The 16,437-nt window shown below is 37.2% G+C and overlaps 1 protein-coding gene across 9 annotated transcripts in view; it reads right to left on the reverse strand.

The window, feature by feature from the left end:
• Positions 1-4,055: 4,055 nt before the first annotated feature.
• Positions 4,056-16,437, reverse strand: part of LOC113074515 (pleckstrin homology-like domain family B member 1) — a 37,867-nt gene continuing 25,485 nt past the window's right edge. For 3 of the 9 annotated variants that reach the window (XM_026247371.1, XM_026247388.1, XM_026247412.1), the window contains 14 exons: positions 15,247-15,402; positions 15,008-15,118; positions 13,588-13,674; positions 13,032-13,151; positions 11,145-11,264; positions 10,682-10,840; positions 10,286-10,429; positions 9,849-9,918; positions 9,511-9,754; positions 8,441-8,531; positions 7,934-8,080; positions 6,455-6,674; positions 5,195-5,280; positions 4,738-4,878 (listed from right to left, as the gene is read on the reverse strand). In XM_026247371.1, coding sequence (XP_026103156.1) covers positions 4,738-4,878; positions 5,195-5,280; positions 6,455-6,674; positions 7,934-8,080; positions 8,441-8,531; positions 9,511-9,754; positions 9,849-9,918; positions 10,286-10,429; positions 10,682-10,840; positions 11,145-11,264; positions 13,032-13,151; positions 13,588-13,674; positions 15,008-15,118; positions 15,247-15,402 — 1,896 coding nt within the window. Of the gene's footprint in view, positions 4,879-5,194; positions 5,281-6,454; positions 6,675-7,933; positions 8,081-8,440; positions 8,532-9,510; positions 9,755-9,848; positions 9,919-10,285; positions 10,430-10,681; positions 10,841-11,144; positions 11,265-13,031; positions 13,152-13,587; positions 13,675-15,007; positions 15,119-15,246; positions 15,403-16,437 lie in introns of all 9 variants that reach the window. The other 6 variants (XM_026247359.1, XM_026247363.1, XM_026247379.1 and 3 more) reach the window with 6 other exon arrangements.

Below are 16,437 nucleotides of genomic sequence, written 5' to 3' on the forward strand. Positions count from 1 at the left end.
CAGCAATATTCCGGAAAGATTGCGGGTCCGACGTGCAGTGTGAAAGGGGCTTCTCTCTCTGCACCTCAGCCACAGACAGCTCCAGTGCTATTGGGCCATCATACTTAAGTTTCTGTTTGTATTGAGATTTTTCCACCTTAAATAGCTGATGTTGCAAATAGAGATGTAGGTCCAGGCCATGGTGTTAATTAATCACAGCTTTTGAGGACTTAAAACGCTGCTTGTAGTGATAAATCTGTTCCCTTCCAAAAATCCAGCTGTCCATATGTTAAAATAACCTCATTCAAACAAGCAGTTTTAGAATGCATATGTCTACATCGATAAACACTATTAAAAGCAAATCTAATGATTTGATGTTTATTTCTTTCATTTAGCCTGCTTAGTTTTAGCTTTTTTTAAAAAAAAACCCTCTCCACCATTCTTTATGTTAGTCGGAAAATAAGTAAGGGTGAGAGAGCAAACGCACCATGCCAAGTTCATGTATAGCACACATTAGTAACAGTTACATCACAATTTCATCACCATATCCTTCTGAATTCATTGTTGTCTTTTATTTTCTTTCCCCTGCACGAGCGATCAAATCGTTTCAAGTTTCGATTACTTGCGGTAACTTATATATAACATCCAACATGAATCATCTAATAGATATGTCAGCAAAAATATTCTTATTTCGTGTCGTGGGATATAGGGATAACGTTTCAACAGGTTTCAAGAGGGTTGGCGACCCCTCCCCCCCAAAACATACCCTGTTTAGAATAACAAACTAGCAAGATAAAGATAATGTGACTAATAACCTGTGTTGCATTGGGTGAACTAAACGCAATAATTTCACTGACTGTTCCTTCGGGGCGCGAGGCAGCGTTAAAGTTGTTTGATTTTGAGAAAGTGCATTTGTCTCGCGCTTCCCGCGGGACGCCGCTGTGTCTGGGGTGCGTCTCTCATCTCAAACATAAACACGAGCCATTAAAGGACAAACTCGAGTATTTGAGTTTTCCCCATCCCATATCCTCTCCACCCTTCCTGTATTCTTAATTTTTCTGAATGGATATTATTTACGTTAATTTGAATTTGCATTTGTAATCACCGAAAGCTCCAGTGTGTTTGAGCTTCTGTGTGAAGATGCTCGCGGTTCTCATGGCTGGATTAGGTCGGCTGATCACGGCTTCAAAGGTGTGGAGGTCTCTCGATTCCCGAGTGGCTCCCCTCAAATGTCTCCGAGTTGATCTTCACCACCGTCTCAACAGTTGATCATGTCAACTCAGTCCCTAGTGATGTTAAGGCACAAACCTTCCCCTTCTGCTTTGATATGTGAGACTTCTACTGCTCTTTGAAACTCAGAGACTTTATAGGTTTAATTAGCGTCTTTGTTGTTTGTTTACACGTTACATTTTGTAATTAAATGTGTTGTTAAAAAAATAGCGTGCCGTTCTTTGCATATATTATCTTTATTAGGTAGGTTCCTTTTGCTTTTATGTTGCTTAATTTAAAAATGAGATGAATTTGCATCAAGTGATAAATTAATTGCTGGCGGAGACAGATGGCATCATTATAACACTGAAGACATTTGTAGTTGCATTTAACTGTTATGGTAATGACTGGGTCCGAGGCAGAGAAGAAAACAAGCTCAGGGCCCCGGAGCCTCAGCAGAAAAGAGCGGAACGCAGATATAGTCCTCGCAGCTGGAGCACGAAAACACGCGCAGGGGCGGTGAGACGTGACGAGTGGCGCCCTCTACCGGACTCACGGGGAAAACCAACCGCTTGCAAACGCGAGTTCAGTTCACTTTTTTTTCCATCTTTAAACTTTGTTTATGCTGCGGGACTGTCTTGGGAAATTCCCCGTCCATAGATACAGTTGTATCTGATGCCTGGTTTAAGTGTGTTCTGCAGTTACAGCGAGGAGTCATTTGTAACTGAACCCTCACATTACTGAAAGTAGGCTACATGCATGCGGATTGAGGAACTGACCTCCTGGTGTCATTTTTTTCGTCCGTTAGGCAAATGTGGCACTGGCTATGGCCTAATGGTTTGTGCAATATGAGTGATATCATAAGTTTAGGTACAAGATATAGTGAGATTATCTTATTTTGTGAATCATTTAAATGCATCCATCACGGTGGTTATACCAATACGATTATATAACATTGAGTTCAAAATGTTGATGAATTATCCAAACCATTTTTTAAAATGAAAAAAAAAAAAGAAAGAAATGTAGTTACATCTGCTTGGAAGTCAATTTAGTTCAGTACAATTTAATAATTACAATATATGTTGTCCTAAACCAATTATTATTATTATTATTTTTTATGTTATCTTTTCCCTTTTGCATTTTCATTTATTGTTTTGTAAAAGTTGTTTACATTTTGCCCTACTTGCATTCAATGAGCTTGGAAAAAATGGTAGACATGGCCATACATTTAACAGTCAAGACTTTAGAGTTTGTGTCTATGCAAAAATGTACTTAAAAAAAATCAGTACCTGAAAAATATTCATTGGAGTTAAAAGGTGTGACAGCTTGCTCTGATTTCCTCTGTATGAGCAAAAGAAAACCATAACTTTTGAAAGACTTTTTTTTATTTGCCTCAGAGTAAATGCTTCTTGTTTCTGTCAAATGAAAAAAGATATTTAGAAATACATTATTACTGTTATAACACTGAATTATCAAAAGTTCACACTCTTCTTCTTATTAACTTAGAGGATGTTCAAGAGGATATCAATAATCTGAATAGCACAATACACAAAATATCGGATTATAAATCATAATGGCACATTTTAAAACCCTGAAATAAAAGATGTGCAAGTCAGAGTACACATATCAACATGAGTGAAGCTTTGGCAAAACTAAACCTGTCTGTACAAAAGTACCATGATCTTGAAAACAAAAATATTTACTGCAATGGTCCCCCGCCAAATAATCTTGTATGATAAAGTTACAAATCAGGAAACAGGCATACAGTTTTTAGCTACATATCTGAGCACCTGAGCCATTTGTTTAATAATCTTTGCAGCAAAAAACATTATATATATATATATATATATATATATATATATATATATATATATATATATATATATATATATATATATATATATATATATATATATATACACAGTGGGGATCGAAAGTTTGGGCACCCCTTGCAGAATCTGTGAAAATATGAGTAATTTTCAAAAAATAAGAGAGATCATACTAAATGCATGTTATTTTTTATTTAGTACAGTCCTGAGTAGGATATTGTACATAAAAGATATTAACATTTAGTCCACAAGACAAAACAATTGCTGAAATTATTAAAATAACCCCACTCAAAAGTTTGGGAACCCTTGGTTCTTAATACTCTTTTCTGTTACCTGATGATCCTCGACTGTCTTTCTGTTTTGTGATGGTTGTGCATGAGTCCCTTGTTTGTTCTGAACAGTTAAACTGAGCAGCGTTCTTCAGAAAAATCTTTAAGGTCCTGCAGATTCTTCAGTTTTCCAGCATCTTTGCATATTTGAACCCTTTCCAGCAGTGACTGTATGATTTTGAGATACATCTTTTCAGACTGAGGACATTTGAGGGACTCAAATACAACTATTTAAAAAGATTCAAACATTCACTGATGCTCCAGAAGGAAACAAGATGCATTAAGAGCTGGGGGTGAAAACTTTTGGAATTTGAAGATCAAGGTAAATTGTACTTTATTTGTGTTCCGGGAAACATACAAGTATCTTCTGTTGCTTACGAAGGGCAGAACTAAATGGAAAAAAAATTATATTTCAACAAAATAAGACAAATTTGGCCATCTTCATCATGTTCAAAAGTCACAAAACAGAAAGACAGTCGAGGATCATCAGGTGACCACACAGAGTATTAAGAACCAAGGGTTCCCAAACTTTTGAATGGGGTTATTTTAATAATTTCAGCATTTTTTTTTGTCTTGTGGACTAAATGTTAATATCTTTTATGTACAATATCTTACTCAGGACAGTACTAAATAAAATATAACATGCATTTAGTATGATCTCTCTTATTTTTTTTAAATCACTCATATTTTCACAGATTCTGCAAAGGGTGCCCAAACTTTCGATCCCCACTGTATATATATATATATATATATATATATATACACGACACAGACAACACATTAATTGCAGTAAATATATTTCATAGCATTACAAAATGTGAATGCTGCCTTTCCACCTAAAAGGAGATTATGACTGCTATCACATGCTATTAAATTTAATCTCATTGAAACCATGTAACTGCACCTAAATAACTGAAAGTAAAGATAATTGTTGCTAATACACTGATATATCTAAAGATTGGCATCATGAAACTATATATATATATATATATATATATATATATATATATATATATATATATATACTGTATATAAAAGTACTGAGCATATGATTGATTTGAAATGCCAATGCTGTAAGCCCTGTCACTGTCTCCTGTCTTTAATATAATAGTACAGGGATAAACATTCTCCCTTCCACTCTTTCAATCTATATATAATACATATATTTTTCAATTCTCTTTTTAGTGACATAAAATCTGACCAACAGTTGCACAATAATACATCGTCATCAGTCCAGCCTGCATCCAGTTCTTCTCTAGTCGCGATGACAAAGAAATTAGTCAGCGCTGGCTGAAGTTTTTTACACATCATTTTGCATAATGTTCCACGTCCTGTTAAATGAGTCCTGTCTGCTCTCAGATCATGGCAGGCAGAATGGCATCCCCTCTCCCTCAGGTCATAAACTGCGTGTAGCCCTCGGCTCCTGTTACTATGACATCCATCCAAATACGCATGGCTTCTGGGGATGGTGCCACCATGAAATAAAGTCGATCATGAGTCTTCACACAGAAGGTTAGCGAAGGATTCGGACTCTGTAAGAACAGAAAAAAGACAAAGTGTGCTTTAAAGTGTGAGGAGACGGAGAACAGCAGGGCAGGCGATAAAAGGCATGTCGCTGAAGTGAAAAAGGAAAGCATGACGAAATGTACATGAACATGAAGCCGCCTTTGATCTCTTTTGCCTTCTGCTGTAAGAAATTCTCTTTATAAAAAGACGGCTGTCTGTTTAAACTTTCACTGTGTGCTCACTAAAGTTGGTGCTGTAGTGTGAGTGGTATGGAGCTTGATTTGTTGACGCTGACAGTAAACAGGAGGTGTTGAGAAAGCACAACATCGGTTCACTCATTACCTTAGTTGCGCTGCGCAGGTGATCGTAATACACCTCTTCTATGGCTTGGAAGTAGATGACACCTTTCAGTTTGGTCTCGTGTTTATCTGAGGAATAAAAACCATGAGGAAAAGTAAGGAAAAGGAGAATTCTGGTAATAGAATCTTTGGAGAAAAAGAAAAGAAAAAAGATTTATTATTAGGAACAGATTGCATTCGCCAGTTTCTATTTGGAGTTTACTTGCATTACACAATACATTCGTTATACATTTCAGTAATAGCTTTTAAAAAATATATATTTGTAATATCTTTTATTCTGAGATACTGGAATAAAAAAAGGAAAACATTTTTAAAAAATTGAGCTAGCACATAGTTGAAGTGAATTCTAGTGCACAGAGCGATTCACCTAAAAGCATTGTCTGTCTCAATTTAACACCGTCTGCCACCCACTGAAGCTTCTCTGACAGACTTCCTTTATCAAAACTTAGCGCAAATTAACAGCTCTCTTCAGATTGATTCTATCATGCAGATGATTTGAAACCAGTGTGTTGTCAGCCTCCAGTGAGCCCCCTCACAACTGCCGACACAGAAGATTAATTACTTTCCCCTTTGAACAGTTTCTTTTTGGGGCTCACCACTATTCGTTACACAAATCTGCTTAGTAATGGGATAAATTGTTTTTGTTTTATGTTTTTTGTAGAGTTGTAAGTGCAGTATTGTTACTCAGAACTGAGCCAGGGGTAAATCTACACCCCATCCCTCACAAACGCTGGGCAAGAGAAAGCATTGCCATTTATTTCATCATCTTCATCATCACCACCATCATCATCACCACCACTAACATGGGGAGTGAGGGGGTGAAAAGGCTTACACACATGAGCAAAGCCTATGTGAGAAAGAGAACATCTGAAAGAAAGACGGGATCATCGGAAATCGAGCGAACTGAGATGAAACATTTCACAAGAACTTGCCGTAGGATTGCTTTTAGTTTGTTTGTTTGGTTAACCGTCTTATTTCATCTCTTTTTCTTTTTTTAATTTTTAATTATACTAAGCAAAAGCAGAAAATGTATATAGTGCATTAAATCCAATACACTATCAATTTGTCAGAAAAAATATTTGTTTTATAATTACACATTGAAAACTACATTGAATAATAAACAAATGCATTACACATTTAAAGAAACCCCCCCCCCCCCCAAAAAGTAAAAAAAAAAAAACTAACAAAAAAAATTACTACTATTTGCTAATTTAATCATGAATAAATATAAAAATGATCTTACCTATGTAATAAGAGAAGGTCCTTTTAAGTCGATCAAAGACAAACCAGCGTTTTTTCCAGGATTTGATCTTGCCGCCCATCTTCACAAGATGGCCTTTGCACATTTTCTCTGTAACAATGACATATGCACATGTGTCCACGCAGTGGCCTGATGACTCCACATGAGAACGCAGGTCAAACTCCTCTTTTCGAATAGGCAGATAGCGTGTCATTGGCCGAGCCTGAGGAGGGCAGCGCTCATATTAGCTACTGTCTCAAATATTTCCATAAAATCGACTTGTTCAGGTCCACATAAAAACAATACATTCGATGGAAATATTACATGATCATTTTGATGCTGTGTTTACATTTAAGAAGAGAAAATGTGACACAATAAGTGTCTGCAGTTCATACAGAAGTGAAAAATACACAGGTTGATTCCATTGTTTTGGTTATGTCATCGGTGTTTAAAACATTGGTGTCCTACTGCCCTGCCCTTCCTTGCCTCTGTCTCACACCCCTCCTCTTCCTCCCATCTTATCTTCTTTCTGCTGTCTTCCTCTCACCATCTGTCGGCATGTCTCCTCTCATCCACCTGCTGTGCGGAGCTGCTCCCGTCTGGCCCAGTCGAGCTGAGCCAGTGAGCTCATGAAGTCTTTTAAAGAGCAACTCAAAACACTGGCTGACCTCGGAGCAGCACCGGAGAAAAACACTGCTGTGTTCAGAGTTGTATGCAGACAGTGAGACGGTGTGTGTGTGTTAACATGGTGTTACATTTTATATACACATTATATTATGCTAAATATTTCAGTTGATGTTTATACAACTAGTTAGAAATGTAATAAACTAAAAGGGTCCTCTCTATTTTTCGGGTTTCTGCAGGTTGTTTAGACCACACTGATTTAGATTTGACAGAAAGGTACTGTAAATACTACTGCTTCCTTGCTTTTTTTTAAATATAATAATAAAATGCCACACTACTTATGCCAACATTTCTTTTCATGAAGCCTTTTAAAGATTTTTTTTTTTTTTTGCTGGACAATTAGTTACACCTAAACTCATAAATATATATATATATATATATATATATATATATATATATATATATATATATATATATATATATAAAATAATAGTGTCAATTAAATAATATAAAAACATAAATATAATAAGAACAATAAAATACTTATAAGAGGTGTATTCAAGTAATTTCTTAGTTTGAATTATATTTTCGATGTATTTTTGAATAACCTTAGCATCACACCACTGACCAAAATATACATTCATTTACATTTACATATGAATGTACACGAACTACTGCTCAATCAACCATTATGATTATTAATATTTATGAATGACTTATTAATGCAAGCCTTATGTACTGTCCCTTGTACCTTAATGGAAAATGTGAGGATTTTATGTCTACCTAATAAAAGACTGGGCAACTATCTGTACCTCTGATCTGAGAGCAGTTTGTTGAGGTGTTCAGCAGAGTACTGACCTGGGAACACTGTTTCTCTCTCAGCTTGACCTCTTCCTCCACAAGTCTCTGCCTGTGCGCAGTCTCATCTTGTAGCCTCCTCTCCATCTCCTCTCGCCGCCTTCTCTCAGCCTCCAGCAGCTGCTTTCGTGCCTGGACTTCCCTCTCCTGAAAAAAAAATAAAAGACAGACAGATTAAGACACAGAGGGGCTTCAAATCTACTGTGAGAAGATTTAATAGGTTATAGGGGGGGAAATGCATACAAATACATAAAACACCCAGTGCGGAAAGACTGGGGATGCATAAAAAATAATTCAGGAACACATTGTCTAAGTGAGTATTACTGTCGGAGAGCTTGTTAAGATCCAGCCTTTCATGTCTATTGCTCTTTGTAGGAAAGAAACTGTCTTTAATGCAGTAATGCCAAAGGGACCAGGGGCTTCCTTTTTAAATTTCACGAAAAATATCTCTTTTATATGAGAGACAGGGAGATATTTACTAGACAATTAAAGATTAATGGTACTCACTCGGCTCTCCACCAGTCTAGCTTTCTCCTGCTGGGCCTCCTTCAACATCTTTTCCATCTCCTCCAGCCTCAGTCCTGTCTGCCCATTGCTGCTAAGGGAGAAACGGATACTGATACTGTTGCTGTGGTGCTTTCATTGGCTGAAGACGTGCTCACTCTAGACAGATTATTTCTGCCTTCAACATACACAGTGCTGCTTAATATGTTTGTGAAAATTGTGATAGATTTTTTCGATGAATAGGGAGTACAGCATTTGTTTGATTTTTTTCTATCTGTTTAGAAGTGTTTACTATCCTTTTTGAACAGAATTGTGTATTTAATGTAGCCCAGTTTGTTTGGTTAAAACTGCAGAAATCATTTATACACATATTTGCATTTGGTCAAATGTCTAAATATGACTTTTTAAAAACTACACCTTGATCAGTAGCAAGATGCTAAAAATAATTTGCTTTTACTTATTTATTTTATCTTGGTGATGTTTTATCTTGCCTAAGCCATATGCAACCAAATTTTTGGCACTGGTAAAAATGAATAAATAATAAAAATCATGTGTATCATGCTCCTTCCTGCAGGGTCAGGAGTATATGATGTTAACTGTTTCATTTTTAAGTGAGGACCTACATGCTTTTTCGATGGGGCTCCTTTACCAGCTCAAATCAAAATGTTGATTGAGGGCGAGGAGGTGCTGTAGGAGTTTAAAACTGCGGAAACATCTAACCGAAATGTAAGAATTTGTGGTCAAAGATTCTTGTCCAGACTATCAATGCTGAAGAGTAGGCCAAAACACTGACAGCATCTGACAAAACAGCTGAAGCCTCCCTGGCTCAATGGAGGGCATACTTTAAAATGACATTCTGTGCTCGTTCTGCCTCGTGACAAGACCAAACTTTGAAGATGAGAAGAATAGCATGTCTATTTGTATTGATTTATGTATTGTCAAGGAAACAACTCAGGGACTAAATTCTGGGAAAGGGTTAAAAACAAAAACATTTACGGGGAAATTGGGCAGCGTGACCCGTTGTCAGGAGAATGGAAGCAGAACGAAGGGTTCCCTTGACAACTGTGCCTCACCTTTCAGGTGAACAGGCGGAGTTGTTGCCGGTAGATACGCTGGTCTCCACGCTGTCAGAGCTCTCTAAACTCAGAGTGTCATACGTTGACTCTCCAGCTGGGGGTGCGTGGTGGTGCAGAATGGAGTAGTGTACCATGGGAGCACCTGAAGGTGGGAAATGGTAGTGAGAGTCCTGTGGTGCCCCCCAGTTACTCTGTTTAGGATCCGTAGGCCTGATTCTGGAATCATCACATGTATAGAGCCCTAGAAAAATACATCCAGAGAAGATCATGGTGATGCAACTTGAATTACTCAACACAAACTGTTTACAAACTAATAATAATAAGTGATGGGCTACCTCTGCCCTGCTGATCCGATTGTCTCTTGGAGTCTAAGTCCAAATAAGCAGGAGACAGATCTGGGAGACTCTGAAGATGTAAAAGAAAACATAAGATCTACCTATCTAAATTCAACTACTATTTCTTTCTTTCTCACCATCACGCTTATAGATCTGACAACAAAACATCTCAGTGTTATTCATCCCTCATTTATTCATACTATCCACCCAAATTGACAACTATGGTAACTTGCCCCCACTATAAGAAAGTAGACCACACCAAAAGCACCCAAAACCAGCAACAAAGACCGAACCTCAAGTGCTTGACGTAAAAGTACTGCTTTTCATGTCATTTTATATATAAAAAAGTGGCTTTTTTTCAAAACACAACATACACTAAGGACAGATAAAAGATTAAGGATGCAAGCAGAAGAGAAAGACAAAAGATGCGAGTTTACCTGCATAGGTTTGCGTGAGGAGATACACTTAGCTGGCAGAGGGGGAGGAGAGGCATGACTGGGCTCCCCAGCTGCCATAATCTCCTGGTACCAGCGCTCTGAATCTAACCTGGGGATCGAAGGCCTAATCCATGCAGGCTGGCTCTGAAGTGCAGTCCAGGTAAAGGCAGGATGGATGAGAAAAAGAGAGGGAAAATACAGCAAGGAAAGAAGAGATACATGCATAGAAAGTATGGAGTGGTATTTAGATCAGAAAATTTAAAGTGGATCTCATAAAACCACAAAACTAAAAAGCCTGGAATCCCAGATTATTGAAATATTCAAAAAGAACAAGCCAGATCGACACAAGCTATGTTCAATAAAATGATGAACACCGCGACAACAGGAAATACACACCTCAACAGGAAGTGACTGCGAGGAGCCACACTGGGATGTGTGGCTGGAGTGGACAGGGTCAGCCACAATAGCTTGGAATGACTGGACTGAAGATGTGGGAGAGGGGTCAACTTTGGGCATCCCGAAAAGCTGGTTCAACTGACTGACTGTCACATACTCCTTTATACAATCAAACCATCACACACACACAAAAAAAATGTAATGAGGGCATTTTAGGTATAGAGAAGCATAAAGCTGGCATTGCAAAGGCTGATACAACAACAACAAAGACAGCTGGAAAGAGAGTTGGGAAGATATGAAAAACAACAGTTTCAAGAGAAGACAGTCAGTTCGTTATTCTGACAGCATCGTAAAAAGAAAAGCCACAAACTAGGAATAAATGGCATAGGAAAGAGAAACGGGAGGTGGTGAGGCAAGGAAAAAGATTGTGTCACGGATGAAAGCGTGAGTGGAGGAGTCATACCTCACGAGGTGTGTCTGATGTTACAGCCAGCGGTAGACAAAGAGCGTTAGGGAAGGCAGTCTGGGCGGGGATACATCCGTTCCCATACATCTTATAGACATCTGAGAGTTTGAGGTACTCCTGAGCACACACATTCATCCATCCACGCACACATCCACAAAGGACATCAGTTCATATCTCAAACGACACATCAAGAACATCTACTGGAAAAAGTATGCTTACTCCCAACACATCAAAACATGCAGCATGTGCGATACAGAATGGCAATGTCCACCATAGCCCAGGCAGTAACTGTTTGTAACTGCAACTGTGGCCAGTACAACTGATGAATGCTCAAAAAGACTCAAATAATATATGCAAACTACAGTGACCACCCATTTGTCTATTTACACTACCATTCAAAAGTTTGGGGTCAGTTAAGATTTTTTTTTTCATTGAGAATGCATGAAACTGGTTCAATGTGGAATTACTACAAAAATGTATATCTCAAATAAATGCTGTTTTTTCTTTTTTTTTACAACTATGATAATTTTTTTTTTGCAACAATGATAATAATATGAATTGTTATCTTTAGCGCCAAATGAGCACATTAGAATGATTTCTGAAAGATCATGTGACACTAAAGACTGGGGAAAGACAGTTATTTTGAACTATCATAATATGTCACAATATTATTGGTTTGCTATATATTTGATCAAATAATTACAGCACATTGGTGAGCATAGAATAATTATTTCCAAATCAATCAAATATACAAATCAATACTACTTATCAGTACATACTAATTTATTTTTTTTACAATAAAAATTATACACATCAGTAGGGTTGGGAACCAAGAACTGATTATTATTTAAAGGTGCTGTAGGGAACTTTTGTAAAAAAATATTTTTTACATATTTATTAAACCTGTCATTATGTCCTGACAGTAGAATATGAGACAGATAATCTGTGGAAAAAATCAAGCTCCTCTGACTCCTCCCAGTGGTCCTATTGCCATTTGCAGAAAGTCATGCGCTCCCGGTAAGAAATCAACCAATCAGAGCTGCGGTCCGTAACTTTGTTTGTGTTCAAAATGTAGAAAAATGAACATAATAAGCGAGTACAACATGAATCCATTTTCCAAACCGTGTTTGTGGCTTGTCCTGAATCACTAGGGTGCACCTATAATAAGTGTTTATATTCGGACTATTTTAGATTGCTTCGGGGGCACCGCGGCGGAGTAACCCAGTACCTTTGTGATTCTTCATAGACATAAACAGAAAGAAGTAGTTCCGGCTACGATGTTCTTCGCAAGCAGTTCTGTTTATTAACCGCTAGAGCGTCAAAAGTTCCCTACTGCAGCTTTAAGGCAGCTTTAATATATAAAACTTTCATTATGTTCCACTAATGGGTTTTACACATGCATGTGGGTGGAATATATTTTCAGCAATACTTATTCAAAGATGCCAAAACACTACTACTTATCTGAAAGCGCTAAACAAACAACTCTAAGTCATTCATTTTTATGAATCAAGCACATTACAAATACTGACTGTTCATATAACTGTAGGTAGACCAAAACTAGACATTGTGTCAGAAGTATTTCACAAAAATAAATGAATTAAATTTAGTTTAGTACTATTGCTGGTATTATCGAAACCATCTTATCATTTGGTAATGAAACTCCATTTCTTTTAGCACTAACAATGACAAAATCGTTAGTGGGACCATTAAGGAACCATAATCATTAAATTCATTACAGTTCCCATCCCTACTCATCGGCCACACAGAAACACGTTCCTTAAGAAGAGTGAAATAACTGAACTCCACAAGCATGTAAGTGTGAATGACGTAATGGTTTTGTTAGTTTTTACATCCATCAGAGTTGTCCTGTGGTCATGCTTTTACCTCCTGTGGCCTGTTAGAATATATCTGAGGGGTGGATCTTTGACAACAAGTCGAGGGGAGCAGAGAATTTTGGGTAGGGAGTTCATCTAAAAGGTCAGGTTCACTGATGTAAAGAACTTCCTGTTTTGAATATAAACACTGAAGTCAGACACCACTGCACAGAGTGTTGCACAAACCATGCCAAAGAACATTTTTATATCATTATTTGTCTTATCAAACTTCTTCAAATTCCCTCTACATATTTAATGGCTGATCAAAGAGGCATCAACATGAAGCTTATCACCGATGGCGATAACCCAGAAAAAACGTGCTCATGACTGCTAAGCGGGAGTTGAGTGTTTCCCCACGGACACCACCATCAGGATGTACACAACGTACGTTCAAACCAATGCACTTAATACTGAGAAACAGCACAAATATCTTGTGAATTATAATAATTTTAGTTTAGATCACAAGGCATCTGTATACAGCCTGTTCACCAGCTTAGTGTAAAAAAGTAGTTTGCTTGCCAACTAAAAACAGGCCAGTTACCCATTTGGATGTTGAATGCTCTTACCTCCTTCATGCTGGCAGGCTTGGAGAAAGTCTTTCCACCAGTCAGGCTCTGGTATCTCTTCTCCAAGAGAGACAGTCTCTCCCTTTCCTTGAAGAGAAAAATTAAACACGGTCAAATTCACCATTAAAGGAATATTCAAGGTTTCAGTCATTTTTAAAATAGTTTTTAGTGTTACGGTTTTTATGGGGTTGCATTGTCATGCTAATGAAGCTCCACTGAATCGACACCAAACTAAATGGAGCAGAAGGACACTATTGACACTAAAGCTAAAATTGAAGTTGTATCACGATGTCTTTTGCTAAATTAACACTGTTACACCAAAAAGTAACCAATTTTTTCACACTAAAATGGCATAAACATTTTGTTGCCATATGATTTTGATAAGACTAGTGAAAGTCACAGTGTAATGGAAAAAGTGACAAATCTTTTATTCCATAAAATCCATTTCTCTTATTTCTCAATTCCATAATTCTGTTAAATGGATTATGAATGTGGCCATTCCACTCAAACATAATGCACACTTAAAGTCAGTTGTGGAGAGGCAGGGTTTAAGCGGACAAAATCATTGGAGAAGTCCAGCATAAGTCACCAGAGAGAAGTCGACATTTCATTGGAAGAATTTAATTTTTATTAATCATTACAAAGTTTTAAAAAAAGAAAAGAAACATATACACGGGATAATCATTCACAATTAGATTATCATTAACAAGAGTTTACAAAATAGATAGGGGGAATATTAATATCATGCCAACTTTGAAGTCTATGAGTTAATTCCTATTGTATACTAAAAAAAAAAAAAAAACAAGTTGAACATATGACTCTGTATTCCTGTGCCGAAGACACCCCTTCAGGGTTTATATAAGTTTGGGAGAGTTTTTTTTTTTTTTTTTTTCTCAAGTATGACCCTGTATGATGTCATAAAGGGTGGAATTCCTTGTATGGGCAATTTTCTCCAGGAAGAGCAAACAGAGCAAGAGCATGCCCATCAACAGTCATCAGCAGTGCTGCACAGGATTCAATATAGTCAATATAGTCAAAGTGTTTGTTCCTGTTTTATTTATGTCGATCTGCCCCTTGCAGACGATTGCTACACAAAAGCCACACATGCTTGTGACTCTTTAGCTCAGCCCACAGCATGCATCCAGTTTTCGGAGAGAAACGGTACAGCTGTATATGTTTTTTATAAATCTGATAAAACTGAAGATACTTCAGAGATATGAAGGATGCAATACTACTCAATATTTATAAGATTAAAATGAGATTGGCAGAAACTCTGTGTGTTATGTCCCCTTTGACCTGTATTCAACCTTTAATAGTATATTACCTGTATAACCAGTATCAAGTTATAATATTTGTATCTTTTTGTGTGTAAAAGACACTTTGTGTGAAGTGTAGATAGAAATGTAAAAAAATTCTCTACCTTCTGGAGCATCTGTAGTGCCAGGGTTCGATCTTTGGCCATCTTTTCACAGTCCTGAGCTGCCTGAAGTCCAAGCTGTTTAGCCTGGATCTCCAGAGCTGCCATTTTCTCCTACATAACCAAGAGAAATGTTTCAAAGGTGATTGTGGTTGTATGTTATTCCAGTCCAATACAATATCAGCCACTCAACACAGACTTTGAGTACTTTAATAGACCTGACCTGAGATCAGTATCATTACCTTCCTTTTGGCCACACTCTGGTGATACTCTGCCTTCTCTTGCAACAGCTGCCTGCTGACCGTCTCCTTCTCCTCCTCAATGCCACTCTCTCGCTCCAACTGGCGGAACTCCAAATCCTCAAAGCGCTTAGTGGCCGACTCCAGTGCCTCCACCTTCTATAGACACACACATGCACAGATGGAAAGACAGAGGCAGACGAACAGATGGGAGAAACAAACAAGCAGACAGACAAATGTTCCTCAATGACATGCTGAAGAAGATCACTCTGTCTGCCAAACAACATTTGCTGTATGGAACACTTAAAAAAAAAAAAATGTTTTAATGTATCTCCTAAAAAAACATTTAATAAAGGTCCTCTATTTGATGCTTACTGATTAAAGTGTACAAAGATGCAGAAGACAGAGGCAATTCACTCAGTTCATTACCATATCAGTGAATTAGTGAGATTTAGTAAAAAATAAACTAAAATAAAAAAAGCGCTTAAGCAAGAGTGGACAGCAAAGACAGACATACAGTAAATTAATTCCATGCATTTTCACTGCCTAAAAGAGCAGAGGTGCATCATAACGATCATGGTTGTTCAGTCAGTGTGTAAACCCTTTACTGCCATGAGCATATTGTGGCTCAAGAGGGAGCACAGACACACAGCCAACACTCACCGCCAAAGAATATTTGTGCAGTTTGTACAGATCCAGATTGAAACAAGCTGTCCAGTTAAAGCTCTTATATCATGTCATGTGTTTTGCCCATTCATTTCTGGTGATACTGGAAGGTGATATACTCCAATGGTTATTTTTCACAGTGTGTATTGTGTACATACAAATGTGATTACATAGGAGTAGATACATCAGTCTACTCTGTTAATCTCAGATGTATTTTATTTTTATTTTTTTGTAAAACAATAAATTGGTAACATATGTGTTTTTGCATAACATTAGAGTTTTTTTATATATATATTGACATTGTTATTCAAATTTGCATGTTTATTTCCTTTATTTTGAGATTAACCTTGCTGTCATTTACCCTTTCTAAAGGTCAATCATTTAATAATTTAGTACATGTCATTTTAAATATCCATTTGTCATACTCTGCATAATATTTAAATACAAGTTTAAATATATAAATACACTTAGAATTTAAACCAACTGATATCATATTTTACTATTTAATTTTCTAATTATTTAGAGAAC

This window comes from Carassius auratus, chromosome 5, assembly GCF_003368295.1.
Source record: "Carassius auratus strain Wakin chromosome 5, ASM336829v1, whole genome shotgun sequence".
Classification (NCBI taxonomy): Eukaryota; Metazoa; Chordata; class Actinopteri; order Cypriniformes; family Cyprinidae; genus Carassius; species Carassius auratus.